Source organism: Oncorhynchus gorbuscha, linkage group LG05, assembly GCF_021184085.1.
Source record: "Oncorhynchus gorbuscha isolate QuinsamMale2020 ecotype Even-year linkage group LG05, OgorEven_v1.0, whole genome shotgun sequence".
Lineage (NCBI taxonomy): Eukaryota > Metazoa > Chordata > Actinopteri > Salmoniformes > Salmonidae > Oncorhynchus > Oncorhynchus gorbuscha.
In genome coordinates this window covers 27,894,226-27,913,769 of record NC_060177.1, presented here as the reverse complement: position 1 = coordinate 27,913,769, position 19,544 = coordinate 27,894,226, and the positions used below count along the sequence as shown (strand labels likewise).

Below are 19,544 nucleotides of genomic sequence, written 5' to 3'. Positions count from 1 at the left end.
AACAGCTTGGAAAATTACAGAAAATGATGTCATGGCTTTAGATAGACTAATTGGCATCATTTGAGCCAATTGGAGGTGTACCTGTGGATGTATTTCAATACCTACCTTCTAACTCAGTGCCTCTTTGCTTGACATCATGGGAAAATCAAAAGAAATCCGCCAAGACCTCAGACAAAATGGTAGACCTCCACAAGTCTGGTTAATCATTTGGAGCAATTTCCAAATGCCTGAAGGTACCACGTTCATCTGTACAAACAATAGTATGCAAGTATAAACACCATGGGAACACGTGGCCGTCATACCTCTCAGGAAGGAGACGCATTCTGTCTCCTAGAGATGAACGTACTTTGGTGTGAAATGTGCAAATCAATCCCAGAACAACAGCAAAGGCACATGTGAAGATGCTGGAGGAAACAGGTACAAAAGTATCTATATCCACAGTAAAACGAGTCCTATATCTACATAACCTGAAAGACCGCTCAGCAAAGAAGAAGCCACTGCTCCAAAACCGCCATAAAAAAGCCAGACTACGGTTTGCAACTGCACATGGGGACAAAGATCGTAGTTTTTGGAGCAATGTCCTCTGGTCTGATGAAACAAAAATAGAACTGTTTGGCCATAATGACCATCGTTATGTTTGGAGAAAACATAGAAGAACACCATCCCAACCGTGAAGTACAGTGGTGGCAGCATCATGTTGTGGGGGTGCTTTTCTGCAGGAGGGACTGGTGCACTTCACAAAATAGATGGCACCATGAGGAAGAAACAATATGTGGATATATTGAAGCAACATCTCAATACATCAATCAGGAAGTTAAAACTTGGTCGCAAATGGGTCTTCCAAATGGACAATGACCCCAAGCATACTTCCAAAGTTGTGGCAAAATGGCTTAAGGAAAACTAAGTTAAAGAATTGGAGTGGCCATCACAAAGCCCTGACCTCAATCCTATAGAAAATTTGTAGGCAGAACTGAAAAAGCATGTGTGAGCAAGGAGGCCTACAAACCTGACTCTGTTACACCAGCTCTGTCAGGAGGAATGGGCCAAAATTCACCCAATTTATTGTGGGAAGCATGTGGAACGCTACCCAAAACGTTTGAACCTAGTTAAACAATGTAAAGGCAATGCTACCAAATAGTAATTGAGTGTATGTAAACTTCTGACCAATTGGGAATGTGATGAAAGAAATAAAAGCTGAAATAAATAATTCATGTTAGCATGTTAGCTAACCAGTGCTTGACTTGGACTGAAATGGGTGCCGATACTGTTTATATTTAGGTGCAGGAGCTCCACTTAACTTTTCAGCTAATATCCCTATAAGTGGAACAGGAGAACATTTAAGGTGCCGGTACTCAGTGAGCTCCAAGTCAAGCTAACCTGATCCATTTTTTAAAACCTTTATTTAACTAGCCAAGTCAGTTAAGAACACATTCTTATTTACAATGACAGTTACCCCCAACCGCCCTATGGGCCTCCCAATCACAGTCAGATGTGATGCAGCCTGGATTCAAACCAGGGACTGCAGTGACGCCTCTTGCATTGAGATGCAGTGCCTTAGACTGCTGGGCAAGTTGGAGCCACCCCTTCACCTAACCCTAACTTTAACCCTTCCCCGAACCCTAACTTTAACCTAACTCCTAACCTTAATCCCTAACCCCTCATGCTAGCTAGTGTTAGCCACCTAGCTAGCATTAGCCACCACAAATTGGAATTCGTAACATATCCCTTTTGTATATTCGTAACATATTATACGAATTGCAAGTCGTAACATATCATAGTAATTTGTAACATATCATACAAAATGGATGATGGACATCCACAAATTAATACATACCATATGAAAGGTAACATATCATACTAAATGGAGTGTCTCAGATTTATGTAGACTACAGAGTAATACGAAATGCTCTAAAACCACGTTGGCTCCTATGGCAACCCATCAGCTTCATGAATATTCATCCTACCAGAATGCTTGGGACAATAGATGTCAGCGGGTCCTTGGATGCTGCTGCTGATGTAGCCTATGGTGCGTGATTGCATTGCATTGTTTATTATTGAGAGGCAGCTGACACAAATCTGGAGGAAAAGAGCATCTCTCCTTACGCTGTTCATGACCTCCTCGTCTCCTCTCTGTCAGTCGGCACGTCCCTCACATATCATGCTAAGGTGGCTTCTACCAGATTTCCCCCCTCACTTGGTGCGCACACGGTTTGAGCGTACGTGCCTACCATGAGTGTTATGGTGAATCGGACTGTCAATGCAGCGAGAGAAGGCATATCTAAACTGTAAGGTAATGATCGAGAGAGGAGCCTCTTCCTGTATTTGCACCAGAAGAGCCACAGCCGCCGGTGTCATGTGTATCAGTGTAATGCTTTCAGGGTTTGAGATTAGCTCCAGACTGGTCTCTCTCACTCACAGATAGGGAGCTGTGTGGTTCGTGGCTATACTTCTCAACAATAACCATCCTATTCTGGACATCTATTGCATTTGAAATTGTTCGTTCCGTCTCAATGTCATAATGGACAGGTTGCACTCCTCCATGCGTAAAAGGCTCTACAGTTTGCCACAGCATATTGGACAGAAAGCTTATATTATGGGCGAAGGAGAAGACGGCGACAAGGACACCCGAAGGAAGAGTATTAGGATGAAACCCTTGCCGTCACCAACCTCCAGAGGAAGCATCAAAGGCATCGGGGAGACCAGAAGTGGAGACACGGTGATCATGGAGACAGACATTGGGAGACCAACGAAGACCAGTTTAAATGGAGATTGTCGGAGATTTCGTGGCAGTTTCTCCTCCATCACCAGTCGGCATGTGCACGACTCAGACTCGGCGGAGCAGAGGCGCCTCATCACGGAAGGGGACGTCACCCCGAGCGAGGAGAGCCCCCCCGGAGCTATTGGCGGTGGGGCGGACCAAGGTGCGCAAGGCGCCAGCGCTGGTGGTGCTGGTGGTGCCCAACATGCTTCTCTTGACCAGGAATCAGGGTTCATAAAGTTGGATGGCATTGATCAAATTTCGCCGGACGACGAGAGATTGTACCAGGCAGGATTCATACACAGGCAGTTTGGGGCAATGCTGCAACCGGGGGTCAACAAGTTCTCCCTAAGGATGTTTGGGAGCGAAAAGGCGGTGGAACGGGAACAAGAGCGGGTTAAATCCGCCGGATTTTGGATAATTCACCCGTACAGTGATTTCAGGTAACTACCTCCATTGTGCTCTGGTCAGACGTCAGAGCGTCATGCGCGGATGAAGTGTGGGCAGGATGCGTCCATACACACTCACCTAGCCTTCAAGGCAAATGAAATGGGTACTTTATTTTCAACTGATAATTTCACTATCTCACTATTATGTACAATGGCAAATGCATTAGTGATAGGGTATTTAATGATGACATAAGAAAATGCCATCATCTCGGATATAAAAGGATACATTTGGTTTATCCATAATTCTGTGCATAAATGTGCGTGGAACAATTTGTTTAATGAATTGAAAACAAATCAAAAATAATTTACACGTCTGAGAATTACATAATCCCATGATACTTACTCTTCATTTTAAATGTATTTATTAGACATCAGCTATAATAACTTATTCAACCTTGGAAATCTAATAATAGTCTAATAAATGTAATGTAGGCTGATATATACCTGGCATTAGAATAATGTGTGGCAGGAACAGGCCAAACATCACACACATAGATGGTTCTCAAAGGTGTCTGTTCATTTTCTTAAACAGAATCAATAGAAGTGTACCAATGTAATATTCTCTCTTTTTCATTCAATCCAAGTTATATTCAGGGAAATGATTTATCACTAATCAATGTACAGCATGTATTGGCTTTATGTGAGGTGATGTGCTTATGACTGAATCATGACCCCCCCCCCCCCACACACACACACGCTAGTATTTGAGGTTTCAGGTTTCATGTGTTAAAAATGATCATAACCAGTTCTACCTATAAATTACCAGTATCATTCTTCAAGTTTTCATATGAGGTATACATGGAAGTGCAGCTTCATTCTCTTGTTATTCATTAAGTATTGCCCTTGACTATGACATTGGCTATACAGTACAGTGCATGCATGTGATGCATGGCTTCAAATGATGTAAAGCACAGGATTGCTTAGCATTATGGACATTGTCCATTATTGATGCTATACGTCAAGGGCCTACTGGCCATATGTCCAAAAACAGTGAATTCTGAAGTATATCCATAGAACGGGTGGAACATGGCTACAGAGAATATGAGTTATAGCACAAACCCATATGAATGTAGCCTGCATTTATAAAGCATTTTCACACATTTTCAAAATAAGCAGTGATCTTTATAATCCCAATAATGTAATTAAGTTAATAACAACCTCTTACACAGGTCGAATTTCTTTCGTGGATTGTAATCATTCAGCTCATGCATGTAATATAGGATAGATTAGGAGGGAATATTTTATTAAGGATTTTTTTTTTTACTCCAAAAGTGGATTATAGTATCGCAGCAACCAGATACAAAGTTTAATATTGCAATAGTAATATTTGTTATGTATAATTTAAATAGTAAATATATATGGGTACAATATCATACTATATTATATTAAACTATATTACAGTTTAACACCATTTGAAACAAATGATAGTAATGTACATGAATGCTGATTGTTCTTTCACGTATGAATTCAACCAAATTATCTCAAATTCATGAAACATTTGAGAGGTGATCTTAACCTACCTAGTCACCATACTTTTCAGTATTCTGATACGTTCAAAAATATTTAGGTCATTGACACATTTTGTCTCTGGCTGCCATATTGGGGATCTGTATCAGCGTTTCAAGGACAGTGAAATGGCACATGAAAACCTTTTCAAAAGTTGACCTCTGACCTCATGCTTACCTTATTCTTTTGAGGTGACACTGAATTGTCAACTGGACATACACAATCTCTAATCATATAGTTAAAATAAAAGCCTCCAGCTATTGACATTACATGCTGGCTAATGCCTTTATTGTTACCAGACGAAACGCTAAGTGCAAAAATGTATCATAGTGTTGTGAAAGACAATAGCAGAAGCCTAATTGCCGACAGATCTTTCCCTGTCCTTGGCATTGGATTTGATCCAGCCAGTTTGTCTTTGGTTCATCTACTGTACACTGATATACGGATATACAGTAATGCCTTAACTAACCCCATCACCTGTCACACAAGCAGAAGGTGTGTCATAACAGTAGTGCTTCAAGAACAAGACCAGGTTTGTCTCGCTTGCGAGAGACAAGTCTGTGTGACGAGTGTTTACAGGCAGGCTAGGCTGGCGGCCAGAGAGGGAGCAGGCAGGCAGCAGTGTCAGGCAGGCAGACACAGCCCAGGGCTGTGGATAGAGAGAGAAGGCTCAGGGAAAGGAAGGCACTCTCCATGGAAAACAGACTGATTTATCTGCTTGTTTCCCCATTGGTCTTGTGAATCTACACAGACATTCTGCTGCCTTCACATCACAGGATGGTGCACATTTATCAGATGCCTGGATTACTTAGCTCAGGCTGCCAAGAAAAGACATGGGATGTCATTTGCTTTGCCTTTGCAAGAAGTGTGTGTGTGTGTGTGTGTGTGTGTGTGTGTGTGTGTGTGTGTGTGTGTGTGTGTGTGTGTGTGTGTGTGTGTGTGTGTGTGTGTGTGTGTGTGTGTGTGTGTGTGTGTGTGTGTGTGTGTGTGTGTGTGTGTGTGTGTGTGTGTGTGTGTGTGTGTGTGTGTGTGTGTGTGTGTGTGTGTGTGTGTGCACTGTGCAAGTGACAGTATATAATAGTAGAAATGTATATCTGTGTAAGTTGGGAGTTGAATCATACGATTTATTGTACCATCATTTTTTATTTGTTTTATCCAGGGATATTTTCCAACAGTGTTGACTAACCTTCATAATACACAGTATTCAGTCACTGGAACACTGGATTCCTTTTGTCTTATTGTCAGTATTCTGATTATGTTTACACATTTCATACCAATGTTATTGGATGATTTCTTTCTCAGTGGGGAGTATTGGTATTCAGCGAGGGCTCGATCACAGATGCTTCAATCAATTACCTGGCTCTTACCCCTCTCTCCCACCACAAGGGCCATCATCTCCTTTCCCAATGTGACCCCTCCCACCTGTACCACTACAGATAGCACCTCCTACACTAAAGTCACTCCTCTGTCTCCCACACCTGCAATTGCCTCCCACTCTTGCTATAATTACCTACACCCCCAACTCCACTCTTTCCCCTTATAAAGAAGTGAGGCTAGAGTTACTCTATAGATAGGAGTCTGCCAGTTCTATTATACCCACTCCCTCGGTAGCTACAGTCTCTGACTCCAACACATCTGGCATCCAACACATCCTAATGTCCAGTGGCCATGCCTGCCAAGTGGCATGAGAATCAGGTCAATCACTTGCCTTGCTCAGTGTGTGTGGGAGGGTATTACTGTATATCGGCATAATTATATTTGAAACATTTCAGCTAGCTGACAGCAGTTTACACGCTATAAAATCAGTTGACTGTGATTACATGGGACGTTCCTCTCACTTGTGCAATTAAAAATCTCTTTCAGTCCTGACTCATTGTTAAATGGTCTGTTATCGTTATAATTTACTCATCCAGTTGATGCCTTTACCCTTAACATAGGTCACGATGAACATTCTGTGCTTCAGCAAGCTTAAGTGTCCCCATTGAAGTACAATACTCTGCTAATGAGTAGTCTTGAAAACCCAACCCTAGGCAACAGTGACTAGGGTCTGGTTTCAATGATGGAATCTGTTGGCATAGAGGAACTGTCACTGCCTACGTTACTACTTTATCAGCTTAAATAAACTACAAAATAGTTGCTAGCAAGATGGAGATCACAGAGGCCATTTTTAATGAGTGCGTTTCCCAAGTAGCTAGTTTGCACAGGTTTTAGTTAAGGTAGTTGATGCAAAGGTATTGACTGCAAACTTCTGAATCGCGACGTTCTGGCATGTCTGCCTCGTGATTTATTGGGAGTGTCCGCAGATTTTTTTGTCTTCCCTTATTTGTGTAGGCAGTGACGGAGTTCCTCTATGCCAAAAGAGTCCATCATTGAAGCCAGACCCTGGGCACTGTGTTGCCTAGTCACTGTGTTGCCTAGTCACTGTGTTGCCTAGGGTCAGGTTTTTGATAATAGCTAATGACTGCAGCTGTCTAAATGTATATGAGATGAACAAACTACTTTTTTGCAGTGTCATCCCACTAAGCACCCTCCACTAACAGGTTGTATAGCTACAGACTTGTGTGAGACATTGGATTAATTCTTGTTTGCGTGGAGAATCATTGTACCATCTAAATCACTGTGAAATGTATTTTCCATAACCAAAAATATTGTATTTTCATCTGTTTGAAGCTGGTGTACAAAACCGAAAGTAAAACATGTAAAAACAAAACTTAAGAACTGGAAGCATAGAAATAGCGGACATAGAACAATCTATTGCTTCTTAGACTTGCTTTCAATGAGAATGACATATCTATAACTCACATTTCTATGTGAATTTGGTCAGGTCACCCAAAAAGTTACATATTGTAGCTTTAAAAGAGGAGGATTATGATAATGAGGAAGTGTTTGTTTCTGTGTTGTTCAAATCAAATCAAAATCACATTTATTTATATAGCCCTTCGTATATCAGCTGATATCTCAAAGTGCTGTACAGAAACCCAGCCTAAAACCCCAAACAGCAAGCAATGCAGGTGTAGAAGCACGGTGGCTAGGAAAAACTCCCTAGAAAGGCCAAAACCTAGGAAGAAACCTAGAGAGGAACCAGGCTATGAGGGGTGGCCAGTCCTCTTCTGGCTGTGCCGGGTGGAAATTATAACAGAACATGGCCAAGATGTTCAAATGTTCATAAATGACCAGCATGGTCAAATAATAATAATCACAGGCAAAACAGTTGAAACTGGAGCAGCAGCACGGCCAGGTGGATTGGGGACAGCAAGGAGTCATCATGCCAGGTAGTCCTGAGGCATGGTCCTAGGACTCAGCTCCTGCCAGAGAGAGAGAAAGAAAGAGAGAATTAGAGAGAGCATTCTTAAATTCACACAGGACACCGGATAAGACAAGAGAAGTACTCCAGATATAACAAACTGACCCTAGCCCCCCGACACAAACTACTGCAGCATAAATACTGGAGGCTGAGACAGGAGGGTCAGGAGACACTGTGGCCCCATCCGATGATACCCCCGGACAGGGCCAAACAGGAAGGATATAACCCCACCCACTTTGCCAAAGCACAGCCCCCACACCACTAGAGGGATATCTTCAACCACCAACTTACCATCCCGAGACAAGGCTGAGTATAGCCCACAAAGATCTCCGCTACGGCACAACCCAAGGAGGGGCGCCAACCCAGACAGGAAGATCAGGAAGATGTTGTTGCCATAGAAAACACAAAATAGTTCCCCAGGCAGGCATATTGACTCCAATCAAAGACCGAATAAACACATGGCTGAAATTAAAGTATAGAAGGAGATGAAGGAGGATCTTGTAATGGGCATGGTTGGAGAAGTCAGAACTCTGTGATTTAGTTTCAATTTCCCTGGCTGCACCAAAGCCTTTGCTATTTAATATTGTGATAATACGCACAAATTAAAGTGTCACTGGGAGTCACACACAATCATGACTACAGAAATGCAGCAATATTTTCTCTTGTCAACTATTGCATAACGTTGAGAGGGAGAGGAGGAGCACAGCACATCTTCTGAGGGGAAAAGACGGCTTAAAAATGGCATCGTAATCCAATCTAAAGGCTCATTTCCAGAGCCAAAGCTGTACAGCCTCATTTCTGCTCATTGCTGAACATGCGTCTTCTTCCTTTCTTTGGGGAAGTGATGTAGTCAGCCAGCCAGCCAACCAGCCTGCAGCAGATGTGATTGATTGGTGTTTTGTATGGGGTGAATCAGTGAGAGATTTGGCAAGGTTAATGATGGATGATGTGGCAGCAAAACGTTGTTCTCCAATCTTTAAGTACCTTTTAATAACCTTGTAATTCAGCAGCACGCTTAACGATGCATCATCAGTAGTAGTATATTGTTTAATACTGCCGTATCGCCACGGAGTTGGAAAATGACAATACTTTTAACATGAAAGCTTATTTTGGTTTTAAAGACTCTATTAAACATGAAACCGTGCTCCCAACCCAATCAGAAGAGGAGGTTAACCTGGCCTGCTGTGTCTGTCAATCAGTCGACTTCCTCCCTCCGCCTCACCCTCTGCCAGGAGATTCCCTGTTCAAACCTTCAAATCCCACATCTCACCTGGCCTTTTATTCATCCTGCATAACCATCGCCATCTCCCCAAAGAGATTTCACTCGGCAGTAAAAAAGGCCTCTAAAAAATACATCTTCTAGTTCCTTCTCCTCCTGTTCCCTTTACAGAGGAATACATTAAAGAGAAGTAGAGCAGATTTAGAAGACAGAATGCACATTACTCTCGGTTGAATACATTTCGAGGGCCAAGAAACACCTTTATGTCCAAATGTGCATTAGCAGAAATACTTCCTTCTGAATGCATTTGGTAACACCCATTAGTTCAGCTTGCTTTAGCTCCCCATGACAGGGTTATTATCCTGTTTGTAAAAGACATCTCTGTTTGGAAATCTATTGTAGCGATCAGCCTGTAAAACTGGGATAGGAGTTGTGGCTGTCATTATGAAACTAAAGGGGAACACTTGCTGCTGGATCAAAACTGCAAATGTTTCAGCAGCTCTAAAGTAAATATATGAACTGTCCCTTGTATTCCAGTCTAGACAAGTCTTCTGTGTGCATAACGGCTTCCGTTTGTATCCCCTTTTGGTTCATTCAAACAATAATGGCATCCCAATTCAAAATGAGGTCGTATAACTGACTCCCCCATTTCTACATTTCTATTTCAGTACATAAATGAAGATTGCACATTGAATGAAAGCAGAACTGTATTTGTATGGTGGCTCGTCATATTGATCTCGTGACAGTGCTTTATAAAATGTGTCTGTTGGAAGCACAACAAATAGCTTGTCATACAGAAATTCAGCTTTGCCTGTTCAGTCATAGATTGTTTCATAGGTTGAGAAGGCTATAGGCTAAATCAATGTACAGTAGACTGTTTCTAGTTCACTATAGTGACTGGGTTCTAAAACCTCTCGGAAAATTGCCATTTGAATGACAAATGACACAGGTGTAATACACGGTTGCAATGCTCTAGTACTGTTCCTCTGCTTGCTGACACGCACACACACACTTTATCGCTCGCTCTCGACTTGCTCGTAGCTCAGGTAGAAAGGGAGGGGGTGGGATCAGATGACAGTGTTGTCTACATTCAGGCAGGTTGATTACAGTTGATTTGAGGGTGCGTTTTCATATTGATTTGTTTGGGTCTTGCGGGACCTCTAGCTTGTCATTGGGTGATTTATAGAAAATGAGCTGGGAGGAAATAATGCAGGCTCTCCACCCTGCCTGGTGGCCATGTGCAGCCGTAGTTTCAGTCTGACTGCTCAAACCCTATTGGTGGGTGTTGAGAGTGCGAGTCGCCCCCGGCTCCGGCCCCCAGCCAGCCCCCATGGAGCATGTCTCCCCTCTCCTCTGCAGGGCACACCACAGTACAGTGCTAATAGCCTATGCAGTAGGGGATGCCATAGTGGGAAAATGGGTGCGGCCGGAGGAGTCATTGCACCCTTTTTTTATTTAGTGAAGGTAACGCACAGGATTAGCGTGAGTTCTGGGTCTGGCCGAGCCTGAGAGTGGGGTAATCAAAAGAGGCTGCTGCCGTGTCCATCCACCAATATTAGGAGCACACATCACATCACAGGAGATTATTACAACACAATTTATTTAATGGAGGGAGGATGGGATGGAGAGGCTGAGGGTGGGCCGTGGGGGAGGGCTGCTGTCAACGTGGCACGGCGGCAGAGTGATTGAAATGTACCGTGTGACCTCAGTACACTTGTGGGAGCGTGACACGCAAAGCAAACACGCCTCCTTTGAGAATATATGTATATTTATGTATTCTTATTATGTCATTTAATTAGAAATTAACAATAGGGTTGGTAATCTGCTGGGGTGAGATTATATTGATTGATATACATTTTTTTAAAGTATTTTTGTCACCTGGCAAATACTGTGTTGGTTCGTTGTGTGTCCTTCCCATTGCTCTGTCCTCTGCAACATCAATTTATAATCTCACCAGGTGGATTCACAACCCCAGACAGCCCAGATCCATTCACAAGTTTTTTTCTTTTAACACTTTTCACTATCAAATGTGTTTTTCTTGCTGCAAGACGTCTGTGATTATTGTTCCACGGACCAGTGGTACATATGTCAGTTTCAGTTATCTCAACGTTTCAGGGGCAGTGGTACATATGTCAGTTTCAGTTATCTCAACGTTTCAGGGGCAGTGGTACATATGTCAGTTTCAGTTATCTCAACGTTTCAGGGGCAGTGGTACATATGTCAGTTTCAGTTATCTCAACGTTTCAGGGGCAGTGGTAAATATGTCCAGTTTCAGTTATCTCAAAGTTTCAGGGGCAGTGTTGTGTGATGTGAAAAAGTTATTCCTCTCTATTCATCACCCTGCAGTGAAGGAGAAAGTCTCAAGCCCTGTGTGTGTGTGTGTGTGTGTGTGTGTGTGTGTGTGTGTGTGTGTGTGTGTGTGTGTGTGTGTGTGTGTGTGTGTGTGTGTGTGTGTGTGTGTGTGTGTGTGTGTGTGTGTGTGTGTGTGTGTGTGTGTGTGTGTGTGTGTGTGTGTGTGTGTGTGTGTGTGTGTGTGTGTGTGTGTGTGTGCCGTTGGTGTGACATCTAGGTGACCTAGAGCTCTGCAGACCTGCCTGCTACAGCCTGCTAGACATAACTATCCCCAGGCCATTGGGGTGATGTTTCTTCATCTGGGGACATGATGGCAGCCTTGTGAAATTAACAGCAAACTTTCTTGAAGAAATACCAGTTTGATTTGTAATCATCAAAGCCAGCTGAAGCAGTAATTACCATTGCTGCATGTTCCAGTGACACATTACTGTGTGGATCAGTGACGTGCGGGGAGGTCGGTGGCTGGTGAGGCACTAGCTATTATCAAAGCCAGATTTACTCACAAATAAACCTCGCTGAAGCCCAAGTTCCAACAACCAGAGTGACATAGGCTATTAACCCAAATTGACAAAAATATTCACCAGTGTAGGCCTAAATACAAATGTAGCTAAGATACACAAGCGGTAGCCGAATATTTCTTATCATCCGACGCTGCTTAACTCATCCCCACCATATCATAGACCGATGTAGCCAATCACAATTACAAACAATAGGTGGCATTAAAATACCAGTATATGGACACAATTCCACCAATGCACCGCACGTGCAAGCCAGCACACACACATATTATGAGAAATATTATTACACACACATATAATTCATAATATTGCTGACACACCCTGATATGTTTCACCTGTCCATGTTATTGTCTCCACCCACTTAAGGTGTCGCTTGTTTTCCCCAGTGTATTTATCCCTGTGTTTCCTGTCTCTCTCTGTCAGCTAGTCTTGTATGTTAGTCAAGTCAACCAGCGTGTTTTTCCTGTACTCCTTTTGCTATTCTCTTTTTGCTAGTCCTTCCGGTTTGGACTCCTGCCTGACTCTGGACTTCCTTCCCGCCTGCCTGATCATCCTGCCAGGCCTGACCTTGATTCTGCCTGCCCTTCGGTACCTTTTGGACTCTGAACTGGTTTTGACCCTTTTGTCTGTCCACGACTATTCTCTTGCCTTCCCCTATTGGATTAATACATATTGTAAGACTCTAACCATCTGCCTCCTGTGTCTGCATCTGGGTCTCGGCTTGTGTCATGATAATTTCTAACTGTCCAATTATTCCGTTTCAGATAAGACCCAAATGCAGACTGTGTCGAAGTAACAATGTTTATTACAGCAACGGGACAGGCAAATAACAGGTCAAGGCAAGCAGGTGTCGATAATCCAGAGAAGTGGGGCAAAGGTACAGGACGGAAGGCTGGCTCAGGGTGGGCAGAAAAGGTCAAAACCAGGAATAATCAAGAGACAGGAACAGAGGGGAAAACGCTGGTTGGCTTTATGAAACAAAACAAACTGGCACCAGACAAACAGAGAACACAGGTATAAATACACAGGGGATAATGAGGAAGATGGGGACACTTGAAGGGGGGTGGAGACAAGCACAAAGACAGGTGAAACAGATCAGGGCATGACACCAATGCAGCCGTTGTCACACCCTGACCATAGTTTGCTTTGTATGTTTCTATGTTTTGGTTGGTCAGGGTGTGATCTGAGTGGGCATTCTATGTTGGATGTCTTGTTTGTCTATTTCTATGTCTGGCCTGATATGGTTCTCAATCAGAGGCAGGTGTTAGTCATTGTCTCTGATTGGGAACGAACATTTAGGTAGCCTGGGTTTCACTGTGTGTTTGTGGGTGATTGTTCATGTCTCTGTGTTTTGCACCAGATAGGGCTGTTTTTGGATTTCCACGTTTATTGTTTTTGTAGTGTTCGTGTTTATCTTTTTTTATTGAACATGAATCAATATAACCATGCTGCATTTTGGTCCGCCTCTACTTCACCTAAAGAAAACCGTTACAGCCGTTTTTATCTCAAATCATATCTGGGTAACAATTAAGTACCTTACTGTAATTGTTTTTCAATTGAAGTGGTCAAAAAGAACACAAAAATACAAAAAGAATAATAGCTAAAAAAGAATAAAAGCAATTTCTCAAGCAAGAAGACTGCCTGGGAGTGGTCTGAGAGAGGGGCCTAATTGCATGAGCCTAATAGGAGGGATATGTAACCTGATAGCTAGTTGTTATTGGCAGAGAGAAGGGCAAACTCTCTTTGTTATTGGTCTATTAACCTATATTGCCTGGACCTCCTGAGTGGTGCAGTGGTCTAAGGCACTGCATCACAGCGATCGAGGCGTCACTACAGATCCGGGTTTGATCCCGGGCTGTGTCGCAGCCGTCCGCGACCGGGAGACCCATGAGACGGCGCACAATTGGCCCAGTGTCTTCTGAGTTGGGGATGTTTTGGCCGACTGGGATGTCCTTGTCCCGTTGCGCTCTAGCAACACATTGGTGTGGCTGGCTTCCGGGTTAAGAGAGGAATGTGTCAAGAAGCAGTGTTGCCGTGTGGGGTCATGTTTTGGAGGACGCATTGGCTCTCTCCGTACGGGAGTTGCATCAATTGGACAAGACTGTAACTACTAATTGGATATCATGAAAAAGTAGCCCCAAAAACATATACGTTGTGATGTCACCAGGCAGTCCAAAAACCCCAATCAGCCAAACAAGCTGAAAGGCAGTCTTTTCAAACAGCTCTTACACTAAAAGGGCATTATCATAATTTTCACAATTTCACAATATTATTCCAATCTCATAATGTGGAAATATACTGTATAAAAACACAGGAAAATCACTTTTTTGACTGCACTGCCACTTTAAAGGTACTAAGGAAATGTCCATATCAACAATCGAAATTACTGAAAATGTCAAGTCAAAACGAAATTATAGCTTGATAAATCAAATGTCGACATGAAAAACAAAGCAATGGGAGCACTCTAAACAGGCTGACCAGCAAATGCAAACAATGACAGATATGAAGCAATAGATAAATTAACATAATGCATTGGAATAAAGAGCATAAACGAAAGTTATTACTTACATTATCAAGGTGAACAAAGCAAACTTGACCGAACAATGCAACCAAATCTCCAAATAAAAAGTCAGGCTATGGCGTAACTACAGTTACAGATGTAACCTTGGCTTTAAGTTTGAATTATGCCATGTGGTGCCGTATTCTAGCTGTCAGTAAAACTCTGCAAAGGTGAAAGTAAAACTTAAGGTTAGGCATTAACTCAGAATGGTTAAGGTTAGGGATAGGTTTCAAATGTTATGTCTCTGTGTCCAATATGAAGGATGTTAGAGGTAGTTTGGCGAGCCAAAGCTAAGTAGCCCTAAGTGCAATGGCTGGAGGTTTATTGGTATCTGCAAGAATGCCAAAATCCCGAAGTATCCCTTTAAGTGTAGGCATTCATTCTGAGTAGTTAAGGTTTGGGAAAGGCTTCAAACTAATAAACTAAAAACGAGTGTCTAGCACTGCGATTGAACACGTGACCCTCAGAGCCGGAGTCTGCGGCTTAAACGCCCATCCAAAACAACCAGGTTGCAAGCCTATTAGAAGGTAATAGGTGCTCACATTGCCCCTAGTGGACAGTATAGCTTCCACATTTCGACAGGTTCACACGTAATCTGGTACCGGCAGAATCGGCACGTCCTGGAGTATCCCGTAACAGAATGAGCTGGAACAATGATGAAAATGAGCTTCAGAAGAAAGTATTTTATAAGGTAGCTGAGGCCGTGGCCAGGATTCAGCAGGTTAACTGTGGTACTCAATGGACAGCACCTCTGTCTAGCCATCTATAATTGTTACCGTTTGTGGACAGGCAAGTAGACGGTTTGTGGGCACAGTTAGTTTCACACGCACTGGCTACGTTTTACAAGTTTGAAAAGGCTAATAAACAATTATTCTCATATTCATTCAACAGTACCCTAACCTGCAAATTGCAAACAAAAATGCAGGTCTACCTTTACTTGTAAATGAAGTCTATTCATCTGTCCTAACATCACGGACTGCTTAAATCAAATCATTCTGTATTCTGCTTGATGTAAGCCTACCCAAAAACACAAAGTCGTCAAGTGTCTGGGTTCATCATTACCACGAAATGCTCCCCTAAGCATGTTGCTTTACTAAGGTCCTTCTTTTCCTTTAGGCTACCATCCCACTGGGCACAGACGTCAATTCAACGTCTATTCACATTGATTCAACGTAACGTCATTGTAATGGCGTGGAAATAACACTGATTCAACCAAGGTGTGCCCAGTGGGTTAGCATTGTGCATGGTCACATGTTGTTTTTGCTGCTCATTTGTCTTGTGGGGTTTTGCATGGGTCTCCGAGCTGTGTGCTAATAGCATTCAGCTTGTCAATACATCTTACAAAAACAAGTAGTGATGAAGTAAATCTCTCCCCCACTTTGAGCCATGAGTGATTGACATGCATATCATTAATGTTAGCTCTCTGTGCTGTGACCACATGACTGAACACTGTCCAGGTGTGACAAAACTAGTACCTGTAGGGCCTGGTCAAACACCATTTTTTCAAAAGGGAAGGTAACCTAGGAATGGTAACCTAGGAATGGTAACCTAGGATGGTAACCTAGGGATGGGAACCTAGGGATGGTAACCTAGGGATGGTAACCTGCTGATTGGTTGGCTATTTGAGCCAGCATTCTTAGGTAGCAGAATGACTTTTGCAAATAGGAGTGGCAATAATTTTCCATCCAAGTTGTCAGATCACAGTCTTGTCATTGTTGATAGACAACAATCATTTTTTCACCTCTTCCACACTCACTTTACGGAATTCAAAATTACAAGGCTTGTCTTTCAACATTTGATCAGTTATACTTGGATGTGTAGTGTCAGCGTCTGTTGCTGGCATGTCATGCCTAAGTTTGCTAATCTTGCCAATGAAAAAATCATGAAAGTAACTGGCAATATCCGTGGGTCTTGTGACACATGAGATCATCTGATTAAATGAATGATGGAGCTGAGTTTGTCTTTTTGCCCAAAATGTAATTTAAGGTTCTCCATAGCTTTTTACTGTCATTCTTTATATCATTTATCTTTGTTTCATAGTCTAGTTTAGTCACATAATTTCTCAATTTGCAGTATGTTCGCCAATCGGTTGTGCAGCCAGATTTATTTGCCATTCCTTATGCCTCATCCCTCTCAACCATACCATTTTTAAATTCCTCATCAATCCATGGGGATTTAACAGTTTTTACAGTCATTTTCTTAATGGGTGTGTGCTTATTAATAACTGGAATAAGCAATTTCATAAATGTGTCAAGTGCAGCATCTGGTTGCTCCTTATTACACACCACAGACCAACAAATATGATTTACATCAACAACATAGGAATCACTACAAAACATATTGTATGACTTGTTATACACTATATTAGGCCCAGCCTTTGGAATTTTGGTTTTCCGAGATATGGCTACTATATTGTGATCACTACATCCAATGGATTTAGATACTGCTTTCAAGCTGAACCTGTAGCCATATTACTTCAACAGTATTGAACATGAGATCCTCTATAGGTTTTACAGGAATATGACTCTAAATATAAACAGCAACACCTCCACCATTGGCATTTCTGTCTTTTCTGTAGATGTTATAACCATGTATTGCTATCACTGTATCAAAGGTATTATTATCTAAGTGAGTTTCAGAGATAGTCAGAAAATGAAATTATGAGAAGAGCAGGCAGGGGAAACAGTACAGGTGGCGACTGGTAGAACAGCCAGTCTTTTTGTTCATACCACTCCTGTTTAAACGATCTGATGATTTTCTGCCCCTTCTTCGGAGGAAGGTCAGGAAGCCAGCTGTTTTTTATTTAACCAACCTGTATTTAACTAGGCATGTCAGTTAAAAACAAATTCTTATTTACAATGACGGCGTACCCCGGCCAAACCCTCCCCTAACCCAGACAGTGCTGGGCCAATTGTGCGCCGCGCTATGGGACTCCGGATCATGGCCAGTTGTGATACAGCCCGGGATCAAACCCTGGTCTGTAGTGACGCCTCTATTCAAACGCTGCGTCACTTAAAAGACGCTGTATAGTGTCCATTTTGTCAGGTTGTTTTTACTCGCTATCAAGCTTCCTTACGCAGTTTACGAGATGAGCGACGCATTATGTGGACACGCCCAAATAAGCAGTGCTTTTCCCACACAGCTTGTTTAAGCCTTAAAGGCAATATACGAGCGCAAAATAAGAAATCCGCTCAATGCATCGAATGGAGCTAGTGTAAGCAGCAAGGCCTATACCTACCCTGTCCATCAACAGTGACGGCAGTCAGGAAGGGCAGTGTGTCAATGATTTAAATGGATGGGAAGGTAGGCACAGGTCGACAAGAGCATTTGATGCAGTTTTAGCACATTTGTGGATTTTGGGCATAAAAAACACCAAACTCATTGTGAAAAAACATTACATTTCATAAAAGAATGGCAATTTTGTATATAATTGATTTTTTCTTGTATATAATTGAATTGATTTTGATACAGCTTTTTATTAGAACAATGTAGGGTCTACCCTGACTGCACGTCACTGGTCTCTCTCCGGCAGCGCCCCTGTAACGGCTCTCGTCGAAAGGAGTGGACCAAAGCGCAGCGTGGAAAATGTTCAGGATTTTTATTTTCAAAAACACTCAAACAAAATAACAAAAGTGAAAATGAAAGCACACAGTTCCGTCAGGTACAGACACTAAACAGAAAACAAGATCCCACAAAACCCAAAAGGGAAATGACAACTTATATGTGATCCCCAATCAGAGACAATGATAGACAGCTGCCTCTGATTGGGAACAACACACACACACACTTTCTCTCTCTCTCCTGCTGAAGAGGAGCATGCATAAAAGAGAGACAATATTTTGAGTCCTATTTTTTTATCATCTACCATAAGCAAGCTATTAATAGTGAGTGTCTTTGGAGAGTGAGTGTCTATACACTGAGAGAACAAGACATTAGGTACACCTCTTTCCATGACATAGACTGAGATAGTGAGTGTCTGTAGATAGCGTGTCTATAGAAAGTGAGTGACTATAGATAGTGAGTGTCTGTAGATAGTGAGTGTGAGTGTCTATAGTGAGTGTCTATAGTGAGTGTCTATAGTGAGAGTGAGTGTCTATAGCTAGTTAGTGTCTATAAATAGTGTCTATAGATAGTGAGTGTCTATAGAGAGTGAGTGTCTATAAATAGTGTCTATAGTGAGTGACTATAGAGAGTGAGTGTCTATAGCTAGTTAGCGTCTATAAATAGTGTCTATAGATAGTGAGTGTCTGTAGATAGTGAGTGTCTGTTGATGGTGTCTTTAGATAGTGTCTGTTGTAGAGGTCGACCCATTATGATTTTTCAACTCCGATACCGATTATTGGAGGACCAAAAAAAGCAGATACCGATTAATCGCCCAATTTTTTATTTTTAAATTTGTAATAATGACAATTACAACAATACTGAATGAACCCTTATTTTAACTTAATATATTGGTGGTGCCCCTTGCTTAGTGGTGTTGCAGACTCTGGGGCCTTTCAGAACAGCTGTATATATACTCAGATAATGTGACAGATCAGGTGACACTTAGATTGCACACAGGTGGACTTTATTTAACTAATTATGTGACTTCTGAAGGTAATTGGTTGTACCAGATCTTATTTAGGGGCTTCATAGCAAAGGGGGTGAATACATATTCACACACCACTTTTCCCTTTTTTATTTTATAATTTTTTGAAACCTGAAATTCTTTTAATTTCACTTCACCAATATGAACTATTTTGTGTATGTCCATTACATGTAATCCAAATAAAGATAATTTAAAATTACAGGTTGTTATGCAACAAAATAGGAAGGGGGATGAATACTTTTGCAAGGCACTGTAGATAGTGTCTATAGATAGTGTCAACATATAGTGAC

The 19,544-nt window shown here is 42.1% G+C and overlaps 1 protein-coding gene across 2 annotated transcripts in view; it reads left to right on the top strand.

Annotated features, from left to right (window-relative positions):
- LOC124035778 (potassium/sodium hyperpolarization-activated cyclic nucleotide-gated channel 4-like) overlaps window positions 1-19,544 on the top strand; it is a 106,916-nt gene that overhangs the window by 6,570 nt on the left and 80,802 nt on the right. Inside the window, exon 1 of one of the 2 annotated variants that reach the window (XM_046349482.1) lies at window positions 1,998-3,201. The exons of the other annotated variant lie outside the window; for it this stretch is intronic. Coding sequence (XP_046205438.1) covers window positions 2,519-3,201 — 683 coding nt within the window. The 5' untranslated portion in view covers window positions 1,998-2,518. Of the gene's footprint in view, window positions 1-1,997; window positions 3,202-19,544 lie in introns of those variants that run through there. 2 annotated transcript variants of the gene reach the window in all.